This window comes from Chiroxiphia lanceolata, chromosome 2 (assembly GCF_009829145.1).
Source record: "Chiroxiphia lanceolata isolate bChiLan1 chromosome 2, bChiLan1.pri, whole genome shotgun sequence".
NCBI lineage: Eukaryota > Metazoa > Chordata > Aves > Passeriformes > Pipridae > Chiroxiphia > Chiroxiphia lanceolata.
The window spans coordinates 90,867,817-90,885,997 of record NC_045638.1 but is presented as its reverse complement, the minus strand read 5'-3'; the positions used below and the strand labels follow the sequence as shown (position 1 = coordinate 90,885,997).

Genomic DNA, 18,181 nt, shown 5'->3' with positions numbered 1-18,181 from the left:
GTAAGGGGAAGAGGAGGGGCAGGCACTGATCTCTTCTTTGTGGTGACCAGAGACGGGACCCAAGATAATGGCCTGAAGTTGTGTCAGGGGAGAGTTAGGTTAGATATTTAGAAAAGGTTTTTCACCCAGAGGGTGTTTGGGCACTGGAACAGGCTCCCCAGGGAAGTGGTCACAGCACCAAACCTGAGAGAGTTTGAGAATCATTTGGACAACACTTTCAGGCACACGGTGTGACTCTTGGGGATGGTCCTGTGCAGGGTCAGCAGTTGGACTAGATGATCCTTGTGGGTCCCTTCCAACTTGGCATATTCTATGAGTCTGGAAATTACCTACCAGGTGTATGTGTGTGCATACATATACCTATACACACAACGTTTTATATTTACACAAAATTTGAATTGCATATTATGCTGTAACATTCATTTCTTTGTGCACACGTGCACTCATGTTGTCAGTGTTAATAAAACTGTGTCAGAGAAGACACTATTGTGCCTATGTGGGCTTATACATGGTAGAATGATAAAATCCTGGTTAAAGTCTTATACCACATCAGATTTTTATATATATATATATAAACATATATATATGTTGACAGAGAAACTCTGTGTTTAAAAAGGCAGTTTCATGGAAAAGTCCTAGCTTTAAATTCCTTTACCTCCTTTATATTTTCTGTGTTCCTCTGCATGGGTGTTCTGACAAAATTCAGTTTAGTTGTGGAGAACCACAGGAGGATAAACCCTTCCATTTCAAGTTAAAATAACAAACTCATATTTGAGATACAGCACTAATAGAGCTCTAAAATATGTTTAAATTCAACTAACTTGGTGAGCTGTTAGGAACAGAGGCTCCCAATTCAGAAAGGGAGCATTTAAAAATATTTGTCTGTTTCAGTTTAGATCACATCCAAGCATTCACACCTTTGATTCAGCAATTAAATACAATTGGTTTTGTTTTCCTAAATTCTCTAACACCTCCACATCTCAGAGGCCAGAAAGTTCCCCACAGGATCCTCCACTTGCCAGCTTGGTGTTTGTTGCAAATATGCAGCACTCCCACACTTGTCCCTTATGTGCTTCACGTTCACAAGTCTCCCTGGGTATAGCGGCACAGACCCCCTGCCCAGGGAACCCTGGCCTGGACCCCAGGCCTCCCAAGTCATTGGCTATTCCAGCTTAAAATTTGATGATGATTATGCCCTTGCATGGATGGAACTTCAAGGTAACTGGTCCAGTGAAAGGTGTCCCTGCCCATGGCAGAGAGGGTGAAAGAAGATGATCTTTAAGGTCATTCTAGACCATACCATTCTGTGATTGTATGATGGATCCAGGCTCAGTTCAGTGGTGCCCAGTGACAGGATCAGAGGCAACAGGCACAAACTGAAACACAGGAGATTCCTTCTGAATACCAGGAAAGTCTTACTGAAGGATGACAGTACTGGCACAGATTATCCTGAGAGATTGTGGAGATCCTGGGAGATAATCAAAAGCCATCTGGGCAAAGACGTAGGCAACTTGCCTGAGGTAGTCCTGCTTGAACAGGGAGGTTGGACCAGATGACCTCCAGAGGTCCCTTCCAGCCTCAACGGGTATGTGATTCTGTGAAATCAAACACAAGATATAAATAAAATTGAAGAGCTTAGAGTTTCATGTTTCTATTTAATACATCACATTAATCTTCTTTCCTTTCTTGATATTTTAAAAATCTGGTAAATCTGTAACAAAGGAACACAGTCCCTGGTTTTCCTCAAACATTTAAACCTGTGAAATGCTGAGTATGTTCACATCTCTATCAACTCTGGGGTTTTTTACGCGTGATGAACTGAGCCCTAAACAAAATGAAAAGGACCAATGATTTATTACAGTTGCTGGATTGTACAGTCTGTACAATCCAGAACAAAGGAAGTTATGTCAATTAATTACTTACTAGCCAACAATTCTATATTTAGCTTTTATCACTTTGCATTATTTTAAGTTTTTTAGCTTCTGGATATGACTTCACTGACACAAATTTAAAAACCAAAATCCTGCTTTATCATTTGTTTTTAGTGAGAAATCCTACATAAAGATAGTATTATTTATTTGGACCTTTTTAAGGAGATAGGGGAGATGCTGTTGTCAGTTTCTGTTTTTCTTCCTTCAATTTTTAATTATTTAGATCTTTCTCCATGGTATGGTCTCCAAAGCAAACCCTATTGTTTGTAATACACAATTTGTGTTCTGCTGGTGGCAGAACATTGCATTCCTCTGACTTGCATCATGCTTCAGAATTCTGCTGAAAATTATTATATTGTCACTAAAAGGAGAAAAATAAGCCCTTTTTTGTGTGTTGCTGAAAGGTTTTACCTCCAGTGATTCCATGGCTAAAAAAGAACCATTTTTACAAGCCTTTTGCAATGCTTAAGTTCCTGAAAAGGTTCAAGAGTTGAAATTCAAATCACCCTTTTGGAATCTTCTTGATTACAGTAATTTGATTTCCGTGCTGTTTTAACAAGCATGCACAACTCATTGGATAGGGTCCCAATGTTCTCTATCATAGGATCAACAAATCTTATGAAAATAAGATTTTAATTTTTCTTTGAATGTGTTAACTAGGATCTGGAATCTGCTTATAAATTCAAATGCTTTAACAAGGTGTCTGAGTTGATGGTCTGCTTGTCCTGTCTAATCAGCAGAGACAAACACCTCTGAATGGCAACTCTGCCCACCTCAAACCTGAATCATACTTTAAAGGAACATTTTTCTTTCTATTGATCCTAAACAGATCCTAAGGTGGCTTGGCAGCCAACCTTCAGTAATATTAACAGACCAAGCACGGTGTTTCTTCATTTGTATAACAGTCCTGAAAACATACTCCTATGAAAAATCCTATTTTTTTCTGGTTTTTTCCATTTTCAGAATCTTCTCTTCATTAGAAGGCTCTCCCTACCCATTAATTCTGAATGTGCAGTCAGTTCAGAAGTGAGAACGGATGCTTCTTCTTCTCTATCCCATTCAGTTGCCAATCATTCCATGAACAGCAGAAATATTTAAAGAAACAGGATCTCATGAAGCTTGATATGTTCCAAAAATGAAAAAAACCCCACTCTTCCATGTCAATAAAACCTTGAATCACCTTGAAATGAAACACTATTTTTACTTCTGTTATTTCTCTGTTCTTCTTTTTTTCCCATTTTTCAGATCATGTCAATATTCAGAAAACAAGCAAGTAAAACTTTCAGTCTTATCCTTTAACTCCTTGTTTTTGTCATTGCTTTTTAATTTTATTTACTTTAGGGTTTTTTTGGCCAACAGCACATCAAAAGGCAAGAAAAACTGAAGGTTTGTTCCATCATCAGAACGCAGATGGGGTTGGTGCAACAAAGAATTTTGCATTGCTATACATCATGCCGTGCCCATACTGTGGCTAAAGAACAATAATGGCAACCTTATATGTGGAAAGGTGATAAGACTAGCTAAAAAAAGACACTGAATTTGCGTCAATGTGTTCCTTTTATAGGCCTTTCAGTACACAGAAACTTTTACTCAGTTTTTTCAAGGTTTCTTCACAACTGTGAATAGTAAAAACCTTTCTAAAGCTGAGGCACTCTGTTAAGCTTTTCAGGTTCAGAAAAGTCACATGAATCATTGAAATTCACAGGTCAGAAGCACTTCAATCAGAGAACATCAGTCGTCATGCTAATCAACCTATTTACACAGCATCAATGCAAGGCTAATTTGAACAGAAGCACAGTTATACAGATCTTTCTACTGTCAGTTACATTTTCTGCTCATGTTGTCACCAGTAATTTCCTTTTTGATCTACAGCTCTTCTAAGTTGAAGTACTTCAGTCTGTACTGATTCTGCACCAATCATTTGTTTTGCTTGTCTGTATTTATTCTACCCCAGTCATTTGTGTTGCTTCTCTATTACTGCATAAGTAAAGGGAAAGATGAACCACTCATGCATGTACATGGAGGTCTCGCTACCCAGCTGCTCCTGTGAATGCATTTGGCAGAGCCAAATCTTCTCACAGAAGAAGGAAGAATCAGAACCCAGAAGGGATGTCAACAGAAAAGCACGAAAGGGCATGTGTACAGAAATTGGGTGGCAGAATGAAGATTGTCCTTGCGTGCCTGAGACCTGCAGGAAGGAGTCAGCTTCAGCTAACACTGTGTGGTGCAAGCAGCAGTTGCTTGTTGCAAAAGAGGCATTGACAACTCTCAGGACAGTCACAGGTTGTATTTTGTGGACAAAGCATTCTATGTTGTGTCCATAAATCAGTCAAGAGTTTCCATTCCGTCTTAGCCAAGCATGCACTCAGCGCACAGTAACATATGCTGCCTTGTGAATCAGCATCAATGGAAGTGCTGAGACACAAAGTGCTGACAATCCCTTATGAAAATGGCAGCAAGCAAGGAAGGGAAGGCACATTGTAACAGCAAAACCCAGGATAGAGACAGCCCATTAATCTATAGCAATGAGGTGGCTCAAAGTCAGCTGTTTATGATACTTTAAGTAAGCTGAAAACATTCAGTATAAAATTCATACATTCTGACTCCCAGAGAAGCCTGGAGAGGGAAGAGAAGATGAACTCTTCATTATAAGTCTCGAGGGGAAGTGTCTTCCTGAACTTAAGGTGCCCAGGAGAGAACAGAGTCAGAATTTTCCTCCTACCATACACTTTACCATGTTTGAAAGGCAGAAAAACCACTGATTTCCTTTTAGAAGCTGTGGCTCCTGAGCACAAGTTAAAGGCTTTCTGCCAGTTTTCTCCCCAGGGGTTTAATTACAGTTGGACCCCTTACATCTGGTAAAAAAGTAAGCTTTGGATGTCCTCACAAGAGTTTTATTTGAATGATTACAAATTAAAATAAAAATTGCGGATAGGCATTAGAGTTTAATATGCTCTTGGTCAGTTTCTTTTCAATAGTCCACACGTGGAGGGTGTAACATTAAATCTCAAATGACTTATTAATATCTTATTTGAAGGCAGTTGACTTTATATGGGATTTCTGATTTAGTACAGAAATACAAAATACACCGAAAATGCAATACAAATGTATGTTACATTAGCAAAAGATGAGATTGCAGCTCAATCATAATATGAGTGTGCTTTTGTAATATGCTCACTGACACGGTTACCAGGAAGGAAAATGTGAGTAGAAGTAAGCTGAAGCCCAATGCTCTCATTGAAATTATTAGTTGTTCAACTTTTGAACTTTACGTTAGTCTGAGCTATGTAATCACTTCCCCCCATGCAAATCTGGCTAACCCAGGGAGATATTTATGCTCATTTAAACCACGAGTTGATCCACTCAAAGTCAGTTTCTTTGCAACAGATGTGGTCAGTCACACCCTGCATTATTCCCTGAATTTCATGGGACTTCATCCTTACCCGTCTCCAGCGAGCCTTCTTCACTGGTAGGGGCTGATTCAGAGAGTTACATCCCACCTCTAGGGGTTTTGTCCATTGCAAGAGGACTGACTCCTTCAAAGTCACACAATGAGATGGACTTAAAATCAACACAGAAGAAAAAAAGACTGCCAGGTGATCAAGAGAAAATCTGTGCTATAACATATTAAGATCCACTGAGGTACAGTTTCAAAGGAGGTGGCAGGGTGTCATTACTCTGTGCAGGGAAATAGGCTATTTTTTGCCAGTTGACAAATTGAAGTGCCAAATTGACTTCCATTCAGTGTTGGTGCCTGTTTGCTGGTAGTTCTGAAACAGTGCTGAACTGTAAGTCATTGTGCTGATTTTCTCTGGCACTCCAGCTCAGGAATTATCCTTTCTCAGTCTTCTCCTTTCTGTCCTCATTTATCCTGCAGAGGGTAAAAAGTAATAAACTTGGATACTTTGTAAACAGAGACGTCTTCTAGAGCTGAAGTGCATCTGAAACTACGCTGAAGTGTAGATTAAAAGCTTGGCTAGGATATGGAGTAGGGGGTCACTTGAATGTTTTTCCCTACCTCCATACTAAAACTCAGTAAAGGCTACAGAATATAGTGTCTTCCTAGAACTGTTGTGAAACAGCTGAAACTCAGTGAGAGGGGAAGAGAAGACTGGGATATCAGCAGCAAAGTGACTTTCAGAGATCAGCGCATCAGAAATTTGCTAAGCAGAGGAGGCCTTCTATTAAGTTTTCTGCTAATTTAAGAAAATAATTTGTACAGAAAGAATACTCTGGTTATTTTTGCTAATAATTAGCCTCTAAAAATAGTGGAGCTCTATTTTTTCTTGTGAATTTCAGCTTACTGCCTAATACTGAAAAAGGGCCTAAAAATAACTGGGTTTATAGTTGATTAGCACTTTCTGGCTTTTGTTCTTTGTCACTAGAGAGTCAGTCAAGATGATGCTGGGGAGGAGAAGAGGCCATCCATTGGCACAGCTACTTTCCCTACAAGAAATGTATTATGAGCACTGATAATGGAGACTGTAGCTCCCCCCAACCTTTTCTCAACAAATTTTCATGCACTTGCCAGGGTGATGTGAAGTAGCTTGAAAGTAACAAGTCCCTGTTTTTTTTTCTTTTCCATTTTGTGTCCATCTTGAGGAGTTTCTCATAAGGGGGTGTATCACTTGTTATTTAGTTGTGCATCACTGGAATCCTGATCTGTTCAGCAAGGCAGACGCTTATGCAGCAGCAGTGATAGTAAAAACCAGTAAAAAATCACAATGGGAAGTTCAAGCTTCTCTGGCTTTGTATCTTCATATCTCTTTATGCAATGATCTGCAACAAACCCTTTTCACTGCATTCAACTTTGGTATTTTCAGTGCAGGCTTCTATAACTTCTGTTGCTATTTCTACAGCAAGCTGTGCCTTGTGATGTGAGGCATTTTAAAGTAATCTGGCACATGAATATCTATCTCTCCTCACTTGAAAATCAATAAAAACTTTCAGTCACATTTACATTCTGTGATAACAGTAACATGTCTACCCTGGCCTGTAGCTGATCACAAAGTGAAAACAACTGCAAAGAGTTTCATACCTCAGAAAATGACCTTGTCCTTAATTTTTTTTTTTTCTTGTCACAAAAAGAGCTGACTTGCCTAGCCATCCTTAAAATAGAACTAATTACCATCTGTTAACAGACCCCTAATGCTCTGACTATGGATCCCTATGCACCATTCCTGGTTTCATAGCCATGATGATAAATTGTCTGTAATTCAGAATTTATGTGGAATTACATTCGTTTACCTGGGTGACCTATCACACATTATGGAGGCTTCTTTTGTAGAGGCTTTCACACTGAATGTTGAATTCTCCAGAGAAATGCAAGGGCAGTCTTTTAGTCTACCTGCTCTGTGAGCTATACTGTAGAAAAGGAGCATTAAGGTAGCACTGATGAGTCGTCTCTGATGCACACAGAAGGGAAGGAGCCAACAAGGGCAGAGAGTAGTGAGAAACCTAGATTCTCCTTCCAGCTAGTCCAAGTTCGTGCAAAGGCAGTCCTAGAAAAGTGGTTCATTTTGTACTGAGCCCCACATTACAGGAGGAAAAGGAGCTGAATCGTGACTTGTTAAATAACGATACAGGCTTTGAGCTACTTCTGGGGAAACATAGCATGGAATGATTTCTTCATTCTGTTTGACTGCATAGTGCCAAATCTACCCAAGCAGTAGAGAACATGACTCACCAGGAACCCTGAACTTCGTTCATATGCACAGAGGAAGAACCATTTACCCTTTTTCCAGCTACTGCTTCACAGTACCCAGGTGTCCTATAACTAGTGCTGGATTGACAGGTCTTGAAGACTCCACTCAGCCACACACCAAACTGAGGGTTTCCTTCCTGTCTCAGAAAAAGAGGCAGGACTAGTGCTATTTGACCAACTGTATTGCAGAATACAAGGGGAAGGAGCAGACATTACACCTGTAGTTATAAGTCAGTACTGGTCTAGCAATATGACACCTTTGCAACCTTCTCACTCTACCACACCAAACCTGAATGGGAGTTGGAAGTGGTAGGGAGAGTTCAGCCCCTGAAGAGCACCCCATAGGTGTGTGTTATTTGTTGATGGTATAGAAGTGCTTGCCCAGTCAGGTCAGACGGGACATTACATATTGTTATCAGTGCAAGTATTTAATGTTGACAATTATCACTGCCAAATATAGAGGTGACTCTGCAACGAATGTCCAGGAATTAAATTGATACTTTTTTTCTTTTTTTTATATTTTTTGAGTTTGTGATCAATATGTTAAAATCATCTGGAAGACCTGATGCATTTTATTAATTCAGAGATATTTCTTCCATTATGCAACTCCCTGAAAGGCAAATCAGAAATAAAATGACACTAAAATTGGAAAGGCTCTTTATTTCCCAGAGGCTGTAGCCTAATTCAAATGGAAAATTCTGCTATCAGCTTTTCCTCTTTTCACTTTCAACAATGGACAGGCAGTAGTCATACCTCAAACCTGCCCTCTGAACAACCACGAAAGCTAAAGCTCTAACAGCTCTGTCAGAACAACAGGCGTTTCCACTTCTTATATCTGTGTGTCTGGGTTGCTTTTGTTCTAGGGAGTTTTGGATGTAGCACTTTAGAGGCAAGAGATCTGTCAAAACTCCCCAAAACCAGAAATCTCAGAAGGAAAATCTGATGCAGGAAAACATACAACATAGTTTATACCTACTGCTTGTTCTTTTCTGGTCAATCAGGTGGAAGAGGGAAAGTATTCCATGGGGATCAGTCAACTTAAGTGCTCCCTGGCCTTTATTGACTATTTTAGGTATTAGGGACACTTCAAATTTTTATACAAGTAATACCAATTATGGTTGGCAATAACAATCTTAACTCTCACAGTTGACCTCAGTTTTAAATTTTAAATTCTCATGATAATATCAGAATTTCACTTAGTCAACATTGATAGGCTGAGGACCATGCATTAAGGCACCTTCCTGTTTTTCGCTACTGACTCATCTTCTACCTAATGAATAAAGAATGAAATTAAATTAAATTATCACCTTCTTTAGTCAGAAAAGGAGAGGTTTAAAATGACAGGGAGGTAGGAAGGATTTTTTTTTTTCTTCATAATTTGGTTTTATTTGCCATTCATGAATCCTTTAAAAGGGTAGGGATGCTCCAGTGGAAAGTAGGAACTTGCAGTGTTATCATGTCAGACATAGCTGTAAATCTGTATGAGTCCAGAAGCTTCCACCTGTAAGGGACACTGGCTTTGGGAAGCTGCTGGTTGCAGTTTGTGCTGCTTTGTGATCCACACACACTAGAGTCAGCTGTTCAGACTGGATTCCGGAACAGGAAAAAGTCTGCTATAATATACAACAATCAGAAAGCCCATACTTCTTAACAAGGCACCAAATTCAGAAGAGCTCTCTCAGAAAGGATGCTCTTCCTAGCTGTCCAGATATATGGTACTGAGTCAGAAAAAGGCTGAGAATTCAAGAATGTCTCTCAGACCATAGCCCTGATGGTCTGGCCTTTGTTTCTTAGCCTACCAGATTTACTTATAGGTGTCAATCTTTTGACAAAATAACCAATATGCTTGAGTATATCCACCTCTTCCATTCCTCATTACAGCGAAGAATGGAAACAAAACCACAGGACATCTAGCCACAGATCTTCACATATTTATTTATTTATTTATTTATTTATTTATTTATTTATTTGAAACTCTCTTCTATTTAATTCTCCACCTTTCAGACTCTTTCCTCATGCAACAGAGACTATTATGTTACAACAAATCCATATGTTGTATATATGGAGGGAGCAGCATGGTTATACATGAAGATCCATTTCCAGATTATTAAATGAGGTTAACCCCATGAAATGGAGAACGAATTTAGCCATTTGCCAGCTGTAGTTCACTTTTAATATTATCCACCAGAGGGCAATGGTTCTAAAACACAATATCCCATTGAGCTGAAGCTGTGAAACTTTTCAATAGAAATGTGTTTGAGACTTCAGCCAGCACTTGAGAACCCCCTCACTGTGCAACTTAACTCACTCCTCAGGAGGCTTAAGGGGTTTCAAACAAACAGATGGGCAACAGAGTCTAATGACAGACCATCTGCTCAACACCACAGAGTACAGGTGAGAAAGCGCAAGACATTTCTCCAGCTGTTCCTTTTCACAGGGATCTTATAAACCATAAGGTGTTGCAGTTAAGTATCTAAAACAGTAATAGGCATTAGATCTATCACAATCCAAAGATAATGAAAATGAAACCTTCTCCTAAAGAAAGGTACCTCTCCGCACTTTTAAAGTAATGCTTTGCTATCCTTTCATAACTGCTGTGCAAAGAGTAAAGTTCAGTTAATTGTAATACATTTCTCTCATATTTCCTACTGGTCTGTGCTGAACTAGGACTGTTCGTGGTCTACACAGGACCTTCTACTCTCCATCTTTGTGAAAAGGAACACAACTTCAATTCAATGTCAACATCTGTAACTACAATTTGTCACTGAGAACAGGTTGGATGAAGAGGATTTTCATTCCGTGCACTGGCACACAGAATGGTCTAGAACTGCTCAGACTTTTATAAATGCTACAGATACTTAATATCACTCCCATCCTTGCACTTTGTCAACTCACATCCTATCATCTCAGTCTAGTTCTGTTACGTGTAGTTTCAAAAGCTTTTCATTCCTGGGTGCCATGTCCTCCTGTTCTTCTTATAGTGTGCATTCTTTAATCTCATGAAAACAGCTTCTGTTTGCATTGTGTGTACAAATCTATTAATCCAAGTTTATAATTCACTTTATAATCTACACTAGGCTCAGGTTTATAAACCTTGCCACCTGTATCTCCCACATAATTCAAACATAACTCTCTGTGTCTCAATGTCATAGAAAAAAAGGTGGAAAGAACCTCTGGACATCACCTAGTCCAGCATCCTGCTCAGATAAAAGTTAACTTAAAAGCAGGTCAGGCTGGTAAGGGATATTCTCAGATGAGTTTTGCAATCTACAAGGTTGGAGACCCCACAGATCTGTAAACATTTATTGCAGTCCTTAACCTCTATTAGGGAGAAGAATTATTCCTGTGTACTCAACTGGAAATTTGCTTGCTTAATTTGTGACTTGTCACTAAGAAGATTCTGGCTTTTCTGAAATAGACAGTCCCCATTACCTTGGGTCAAATCCACAAAGGTATCGCAGCTCTTATCTTGAATTTACACATTTAATTTCCTTTTTAACTTTTAAACAATAAGTAACAACTTTGCAAACCTTTGTGATCTTTACATTCCTTCTTGCTACTCGGTGCTATTTCTGCTGAAGCCTAAATATCCCAGTCACACCTTTATCATACTGAAGACCTGCTTGCATCTTCTGCTTTGACTTTTTGAGGATTTGTACATTTCAGGCAGTGTTTTCACAATATTTTTGCTATCACCATTACCTTAGGGATATGATGTAGCAGTTATATTGTACTCTAAGTTATGCTTGTCTGTAAAAAGGACAGTGAATTTCCTGCTGATAACAAATGGACAGGTTTGTCTATGACAAGTTGATCTGGCATTTCAGATACTCCATGTAGAAAGTTCAGAGCAGTGCTTGACTTTGAAGTGGCTAAAAAGGGGTAGCTACAAACCAAGCAGTTTTAAGAATCAATTCTCTGTCTCTTACAGAGTTTGTCTGACTAGATTCGCAGTTTTAGAGATATTTGCAGTTGCATTGAACTGATGGTTATCTGCAATTTAAAACAGTCTGAACCTAATTTTCATCAGGCAGAAAGTGGATTTATAGCTGCTGAAGAACTGGCTGTTTTATCCTGGTTTTGAGACATATCACAGCATAAAGCTTCCACTAAGCAAACATTCTTTACCAGTTTTTGAAGGCCCTATTTCCTGAAAATATGTACCTAATACAGGCACATATAACATCCTTGTTTCCAAGTAGTTACATCTGTCTGCAGCTGAATGCTTGTCTCATCTGATCTGTGTTGGAACCCTTTGATTTCTGGCCATTTTTCACTCCTTGTGAACTTCACATCTTCAGCATAAAAAGGTTTTTCCAAGAGTAGAGGAGCTAATCATAGAATCATAGAATCAGATGGGTTGGACGGGACCTCCGAGATCATCAAGTCCAACCCTTGATCCAATACCACCGTGGTTACTAGACCATGGCACTAAGTGCCACATCCAGTCTCATCTTAAAAACCACCAGGGATAGAGAATCCACCACCTCCCTGGAACCTTGTTTCCTGCAAGTACGTGCTCTTTATGCCCTCATCTCCCAGCTTAGTTCAGAGCAATGCTTATTCTTCTTCCTACTCCTTCATCACCAATCAGACAGTATGGTTAGTCTGCAGGCTGCACATTACACTTGTCACACAAGCCAGTGGGCTTAATAAACCTAGAGCAAGTAGAAAGCGTGACAACTGAAGTCCAGCTGTTTAAATTTTAGTGGATTGTCAAATCACTTATCCTTCTACCTTATTTCTGATTTTCAAAAAATGTATAGGAATATGAATGTGTTTGACATTTGATTCTTCTCTCCAATTAGATTGAGTTGGACAAACTCAAAAGTTATCGATGGGGGATGCAGACAAGATACTGTAGGGGCTTCACTTTCTCAGCAAAACAGGTTAAAATCTCTTTGATAATGGACTAAATTCTTTGCTCAATCCAAAGATCACTTAAAATAAGCCTAGGACAAATATTTACTTTAAAAGAATACAAGATAAAGGAGTCAAGGGAGGTTTTAACATGTACCGTTGTGTAATGGCTTTCAAGGAGTGGTTGTAGAAGCCTAAATTTTGGCAGAAGGATATCAAATTCCTCTTATATTTGGCTATGCCTTTATATCTACAGCAGGAAGAAGCTGTATTGCTAGAATTTTTGTGGTGATTGTATATCAGTTGATAATCTCTTCCACACTAAATGTTTAGATTATTAAATTCAGAATAATGAAAATTATGCTAGGCATATTCTATTCTAGTAGTTCTGACAGAGAAAGCTGTCTGGCCCAAAAAATAAGTATAACCAACATTTAGATATGATAAAACCATTTTTTTTAAAAGAAGACAATGATGAATCATATTAAACTATAATTCCATTCTTAATTAGTTACTTAAAGAAAAGATAAGCATTTCCAGGCAGAAGGTGCTGTTAACATCTTAAATTACATTAAAATGTCATAAATAACTAAGAATTGGTCAGGAATAAAACACTGGAGCTTGAACAATCTTTTTACAAGGACTGGAATTTTAACCTCCAGTCTGGTGTCTCCATAGTAATATCAAGAAAGGAGAATTGAAATTCAGGTTTATTTTTACTCTACACATCACAGCTTTTGTCACAAACCTTCTAAAAAATGTGTTGTGCATATTTCAAAATCTTGCCTCTCTGTAGACAGATGGATACATTTAAAAGGCTCAAATTTTCAAAAATAGACCATTATTTTTGAATACCCAGTTATCTTTTGTATTTTGGGAATTTTAAACCCAGATTACCTTGTAAGTCTACGTTGAATTGATCGAGTTTTCAAAGAAGAATTTCAACACTGAATATCCACTGATGCACATGGGCAACTCTATCTGAAGGTCACATCTGTCACTGAGATGCCTGTGTGTGTTTTAGAAACCTACGTCAAGATGTTTAGATGCGAGATTTTGAGAAATGAATGAGGGTTATGAATTTTGCCTTTTGTACAAATTCAAAGCTTTTTTTAAAAAAGCAGTCCTGCGCTAGTGCATTTGATGTATCTGCAATGTACCAACTTTGTCCACAAAAGAAGAAGAAAGAAACTTCATTTAATTTTTAGAAGTAGGAAAATATCTCCCTAATTTCCTTTTATTTAAATGTTGAAGCGGTACAGAGCAGTGGGACTAAAGTCCCATAGTAGTGGTAGAAAACAATTGCTTCTCGGATCCTTCAGACCCTCCAACTCTAGCTTCAGTAGCAAATGGGAGATGGATAAATAGAGAGCTGCATGTTTAGCACAGGGATTAATGAATTCTGAGGCAGCTGCTCGCATTCTTTCAAACTTCATCTGCATTAGCAGTGACCAGTGTTCTGGAACCGTGCGCAGCTGACCAGAATCTATACATGAGTTTGTTGGGTTCTTTACACTGATGTGAGGTTTGCCCTCTGCCCATATGCTTTGCCTTTTCAAGAGTTACTCAAAAGATGAGCTGATTCTCAGGTAGGGTATACACAAGCTAAGCTTGTAAATCATATCAGGGATTCTGTTCAGTTCTAGAAAGAATACAGAAAATTATCTTTCCTCGATAGCTTTTCTCTTGGAGGCGTGTTTTCTGCTAAAGCAGTTATATCATATCCCTAAAAGCTTAGTTGTTTCTAGTTTACAGTCACAGAGCTGTACATCTGAAGACTTCATTGTTTCTGATACAATAGTAGCTTTCATTACATTTCTTTATTCTGTAATTGTCCACTGTGTTTATATGTCTTCCCCAGATATTTGTTGTCATAGGACATGAGTTACTCCTAACTGAAGTTGTTCACAGAGTCTATAGCAAATTTATGACAGAGGCATTTCCTGAGCCCCACTCACGAAATTATTAATGTAATTGTGACCTTGTCCTGGTATTCCAGAATTACAGTGCTACACACAGAAATTTTAGCAGTAGGTATTACAGATGCTGCAAAAAAATTACATCATTTTAATTCGAAAGGTCTGTGTTGTGTTAATATGCCTAAAACAAAAGTGAAGCAGCTGATTCAAGGTCCCTGTGACAGTGCTGCTGGCTGAGAAGATCACCACCTCCGTGCAGTTTTCTTTGACCCCATCTGCATGAGGCTGTGGTACCCACAGCACAGGATGGACAGCTCATGACCTAATGGTATTTACAGCGTAATATTGTCACACAACCATCATCAACACATTGTAGCACGGGCTGCTTGGCTGCAAACTAAGGCAGTTGAGGAGCTGACCTAACAGGCTTCTGCTTCTGCTGCAAGGGATATGTTCTTTCTGGCGGAGGTGTAGATGGACAGTTGAGAACAGAAGTCTTCAGGTACTATAGATACGCCTGAAAAGGACTGTGAGTCAAAGGGGCAATACTGTCTCAGTAGCTTAATAAAAGTCATCTTGCCACCCCTTGGCTGTAGCAAAATTCAGCTGTCTTGCAGATTATGAAATAATTATGTTAATTCTTTTACAGGAAACAAAATTGTTCAGACAACTTTCCTACCTAAGTTGCTGGATTTATTTTCATTCTGTGCCTTCAGTCACAACAAGCCTTGTTCTCCCAGCCCTGTCTAGATCCTTCCATGCAGCCAGGAGCAGAACAAATACTTCCTGAGACCCATATAGAAGATTTGCCTTCAAGACTAGTCTCTGTTTCTGTAGAAAATGCCTTTGTACAGCAAACCAGATTTGAATTTGTAGTTTGACAGCACCAGAAATGCTAGAACCCCCTTGTTTTCATTTACAAAAACTGATACATCTTCTCTCTAGTACGTAGCTTTAGAGTAATTGCCTTTGATGTACTATCTTGTGTCGGGAAACCTTCTTACCTAAAACAGGAACAGAATTAAACATTCAATGACTGTTCTACACGGTTTTATTTTGTAATTTATACGAAGATATGTATTTTGGTTTTAAAATGATGCAAAGGACAAGATTTTAGGAGAAAAGTATAAGACATTAGAGAGTTCAAATTATATTAGACCAGAATTCCAAATATCTACAGTTTAAGTCTTTGTAATCCAGCAGACAAATACACAAAGTACTACTGAGCAAGGTAACTGCGAAAATTACATAGTGTGTACATCAATGGAGAAAAAGGTTAGGATATAACCTCAAGTATATAATGAAAAGTAACAGGATCATATTTTAAAGGGTTGAATATTACAAGCAACACTTTGAGAGAATAAGTTATCAAGGTGTTACTGGTGGTAGTGAACAAGCAATGAAGAAGTGTCTCAAGAGAAATGACTTCAGATGGACACTTTTGAAACCAGACCAGGCAGAAATACGAACACCAATTGGGAGCAATTGTATTCTGCTTGGGAGGTGAACTGGGTGAGGTGAACCGGGTAAGGTGATGAAGTAAAAAATGTCAGAAACAGAAAAGACTTATAAATAAAGCACTTCTGTATCTTTGGGGATGAAAGGTGTTACAGGAACATAAACCACTAGTATTCATTTTTCAGAGATGGACCAAAAAACCCATGAAAAGATGACACACTTAAATCTTCAAATGAACAGGGGGAAAAGGTGTGGGGGGGGAGGTTGTTGTTTTTTACATTGAAGCAAACTGAACTAGGCTAATTGATGCTATTCAAAGAGAGTACAGTGCATTGATATCTCACAGTACCAAGCTATAGAAGATAGAGTGAACTTTATGAAAGGAGCTAGAAGAAGCTCAGGCAACTCTGGTCCCCACCGGGAAACTACTGAGTTTTAACAAAAAAAGAAAAAACAACAACAAGAGGACGTGGTACATTTTAAGTGGGATTGACCTTAATATATGAAGTTGTTGACCCATAATTTACAGTGATTTAGTACATATGTGAAGCTGTATCATGTTGTTCAATCGTTCCTTGTTTTCAGCATTTCACTTCATGTTAGGGATCAAAGATGTAGATATACACATGGGCCAGAGCATGGGCTGTTTTATCTCATATTTGCAAAACACTCTGTTTTCTGTCTTATATGCTACAGGCATCAAATCTGAGTCTAAGGGGTGCTAGCATTCTGTGTCTATTGAAATGTTGATATTGGAGATATAATACACACCAAAAAATTAAGTGCAGTGGGCCATAGTGTGTTGGTAACACATGACTCCTGCATCTCTCAACAACAGAAAATTACATTAAGAGATCACATATGCCACGCAGCCCCCTGCGGTGCTTTCTGGACATGCTGAGAGACTTTCAGATAGCATCAGAGACTTTCAGATACTGTGAACATTCTCAGCCCTACCTCATCAATACAGACAGGTATATTACCTGACAATTAAAAATCGATTTGGAATCCTGTTCTCCTTGGCAACACAGTTCAAGATGCTTTGATTATGAGCTCTTCTTTTCAGGGGAATTATTTATTTATTACAACTTGCCTCTCACAAAGCTGTGGCAGTTTGATAGAATATGACACTAAAGAAGAAAACCTAGCTCTTCGCTGCCTTGTGTCAACATTTGCAGTAACCCACTCTAGCTAACACCAATAATTTGCCATTACTCTGCACTAATTTAGGTATCTGCAGAGAAACATCAAGGAAAAATCTATTAAGGCAATTTTTCAAGGCAGAGTAAATAAGTCAAAGATCCAGGAATAGAAGGTAGCCTCAATTTCACTTATGATGCCCCAGGTGTCTTTGAACTTGCTGTCTCCTAGATAGTTAAAATAATATCACTATGCTAGATATAGAGAGAAATGTTTTCTTTTAATGATGCCTTTTTACAATATTCCATGTCCTCCTAGGTTTGCCCCATTCCATCCCAGCCTCCACAGCCTACTGTTGTTCCGAAGCCAGTTCAATCTGTCATACATGTTCCATTGCAACCAAGCTGCCCAGGCCGAGGTAAGATGGCAAAACTCATCAATCCAGAAGAGATGACATCCAGGGATTATTACTTTGATTCCTATGCTCACTTTGGAATTCATGAGGTAATGCTTATTTTTATTTCAGCAATTATTAAATAACAATGTAGTAACAATAATAACAATAATAATTATGTTTTCTTTGATTTATTACTTATTTATCCCCATCCCACTTGCTTATGCGTATATTCCTCTGCCTTTTCTCAGATGAATGTATAATCTGGTTAAGTGCCAAAGATCTCTAGAGACCTGTACCCCAAACCTCCGTCCCACTTAGATACTTACATATGAGTTCTCCCCAGAGTTTATAGTAGCTATCTGTACAGTGGTGAGCTTTACAAGTGCATCAATTTAGTGCATTTGTGAGGGCTGCAAACTAACTTGATTACACATGGAAACTACATTATTGCTGAGTTAGGTCTTCTGTTCTATTGCATATTTGATCACAGTCAGCAGCACAGCTACTCCACGGACAAGAGAAGCTGAGTAGTTTCTTGACTCCTGGCATGTTACTTGAATTTCTGAATGCATAAACTGCATTGATGGGAGCATTAAGCTCAGTCATCTCCAGTAAATACACTCTTGGAAATAATTCAAAATACACAGTGGACCATATTTATCTTCAAAAAGTTTACTGTAAACCAGTTCTAAAGAAAACACTTATATCTTGCCCCACCGACATTTACACGTCCCAGGAGGACAGGATCTTTAAGACTAGGATGCAGAAAAGC

The 18,181-nt window shown here is 38.7% G+C and overlaps 1 protein-coding gene across 3 annotated transcripts in view; it reads left to right on the top strand.

The window, feature by feature from the left end:
• Positions 1–18,181, top strand: part of PRMT8 (protein arginine methyltransferase 8) — a 57,508-nt gene that overhangs the window by 13,060 nt on the left and 26,267 nt on the right. For all 3 annotated transcript variants that reach the window (XM_032678831.1, XM_032678830.1, XM_032678832.1), the window contains exon 3: positions 17,331–17,516. In XM_032678831.1, coding sequence (XP_032534722.1) covers positions 17,331–17,516 — 186 coding nt within the window. The remainder of the gene's footprint in view (positions 1–17,330; positions 17,517–18,181) is intronic.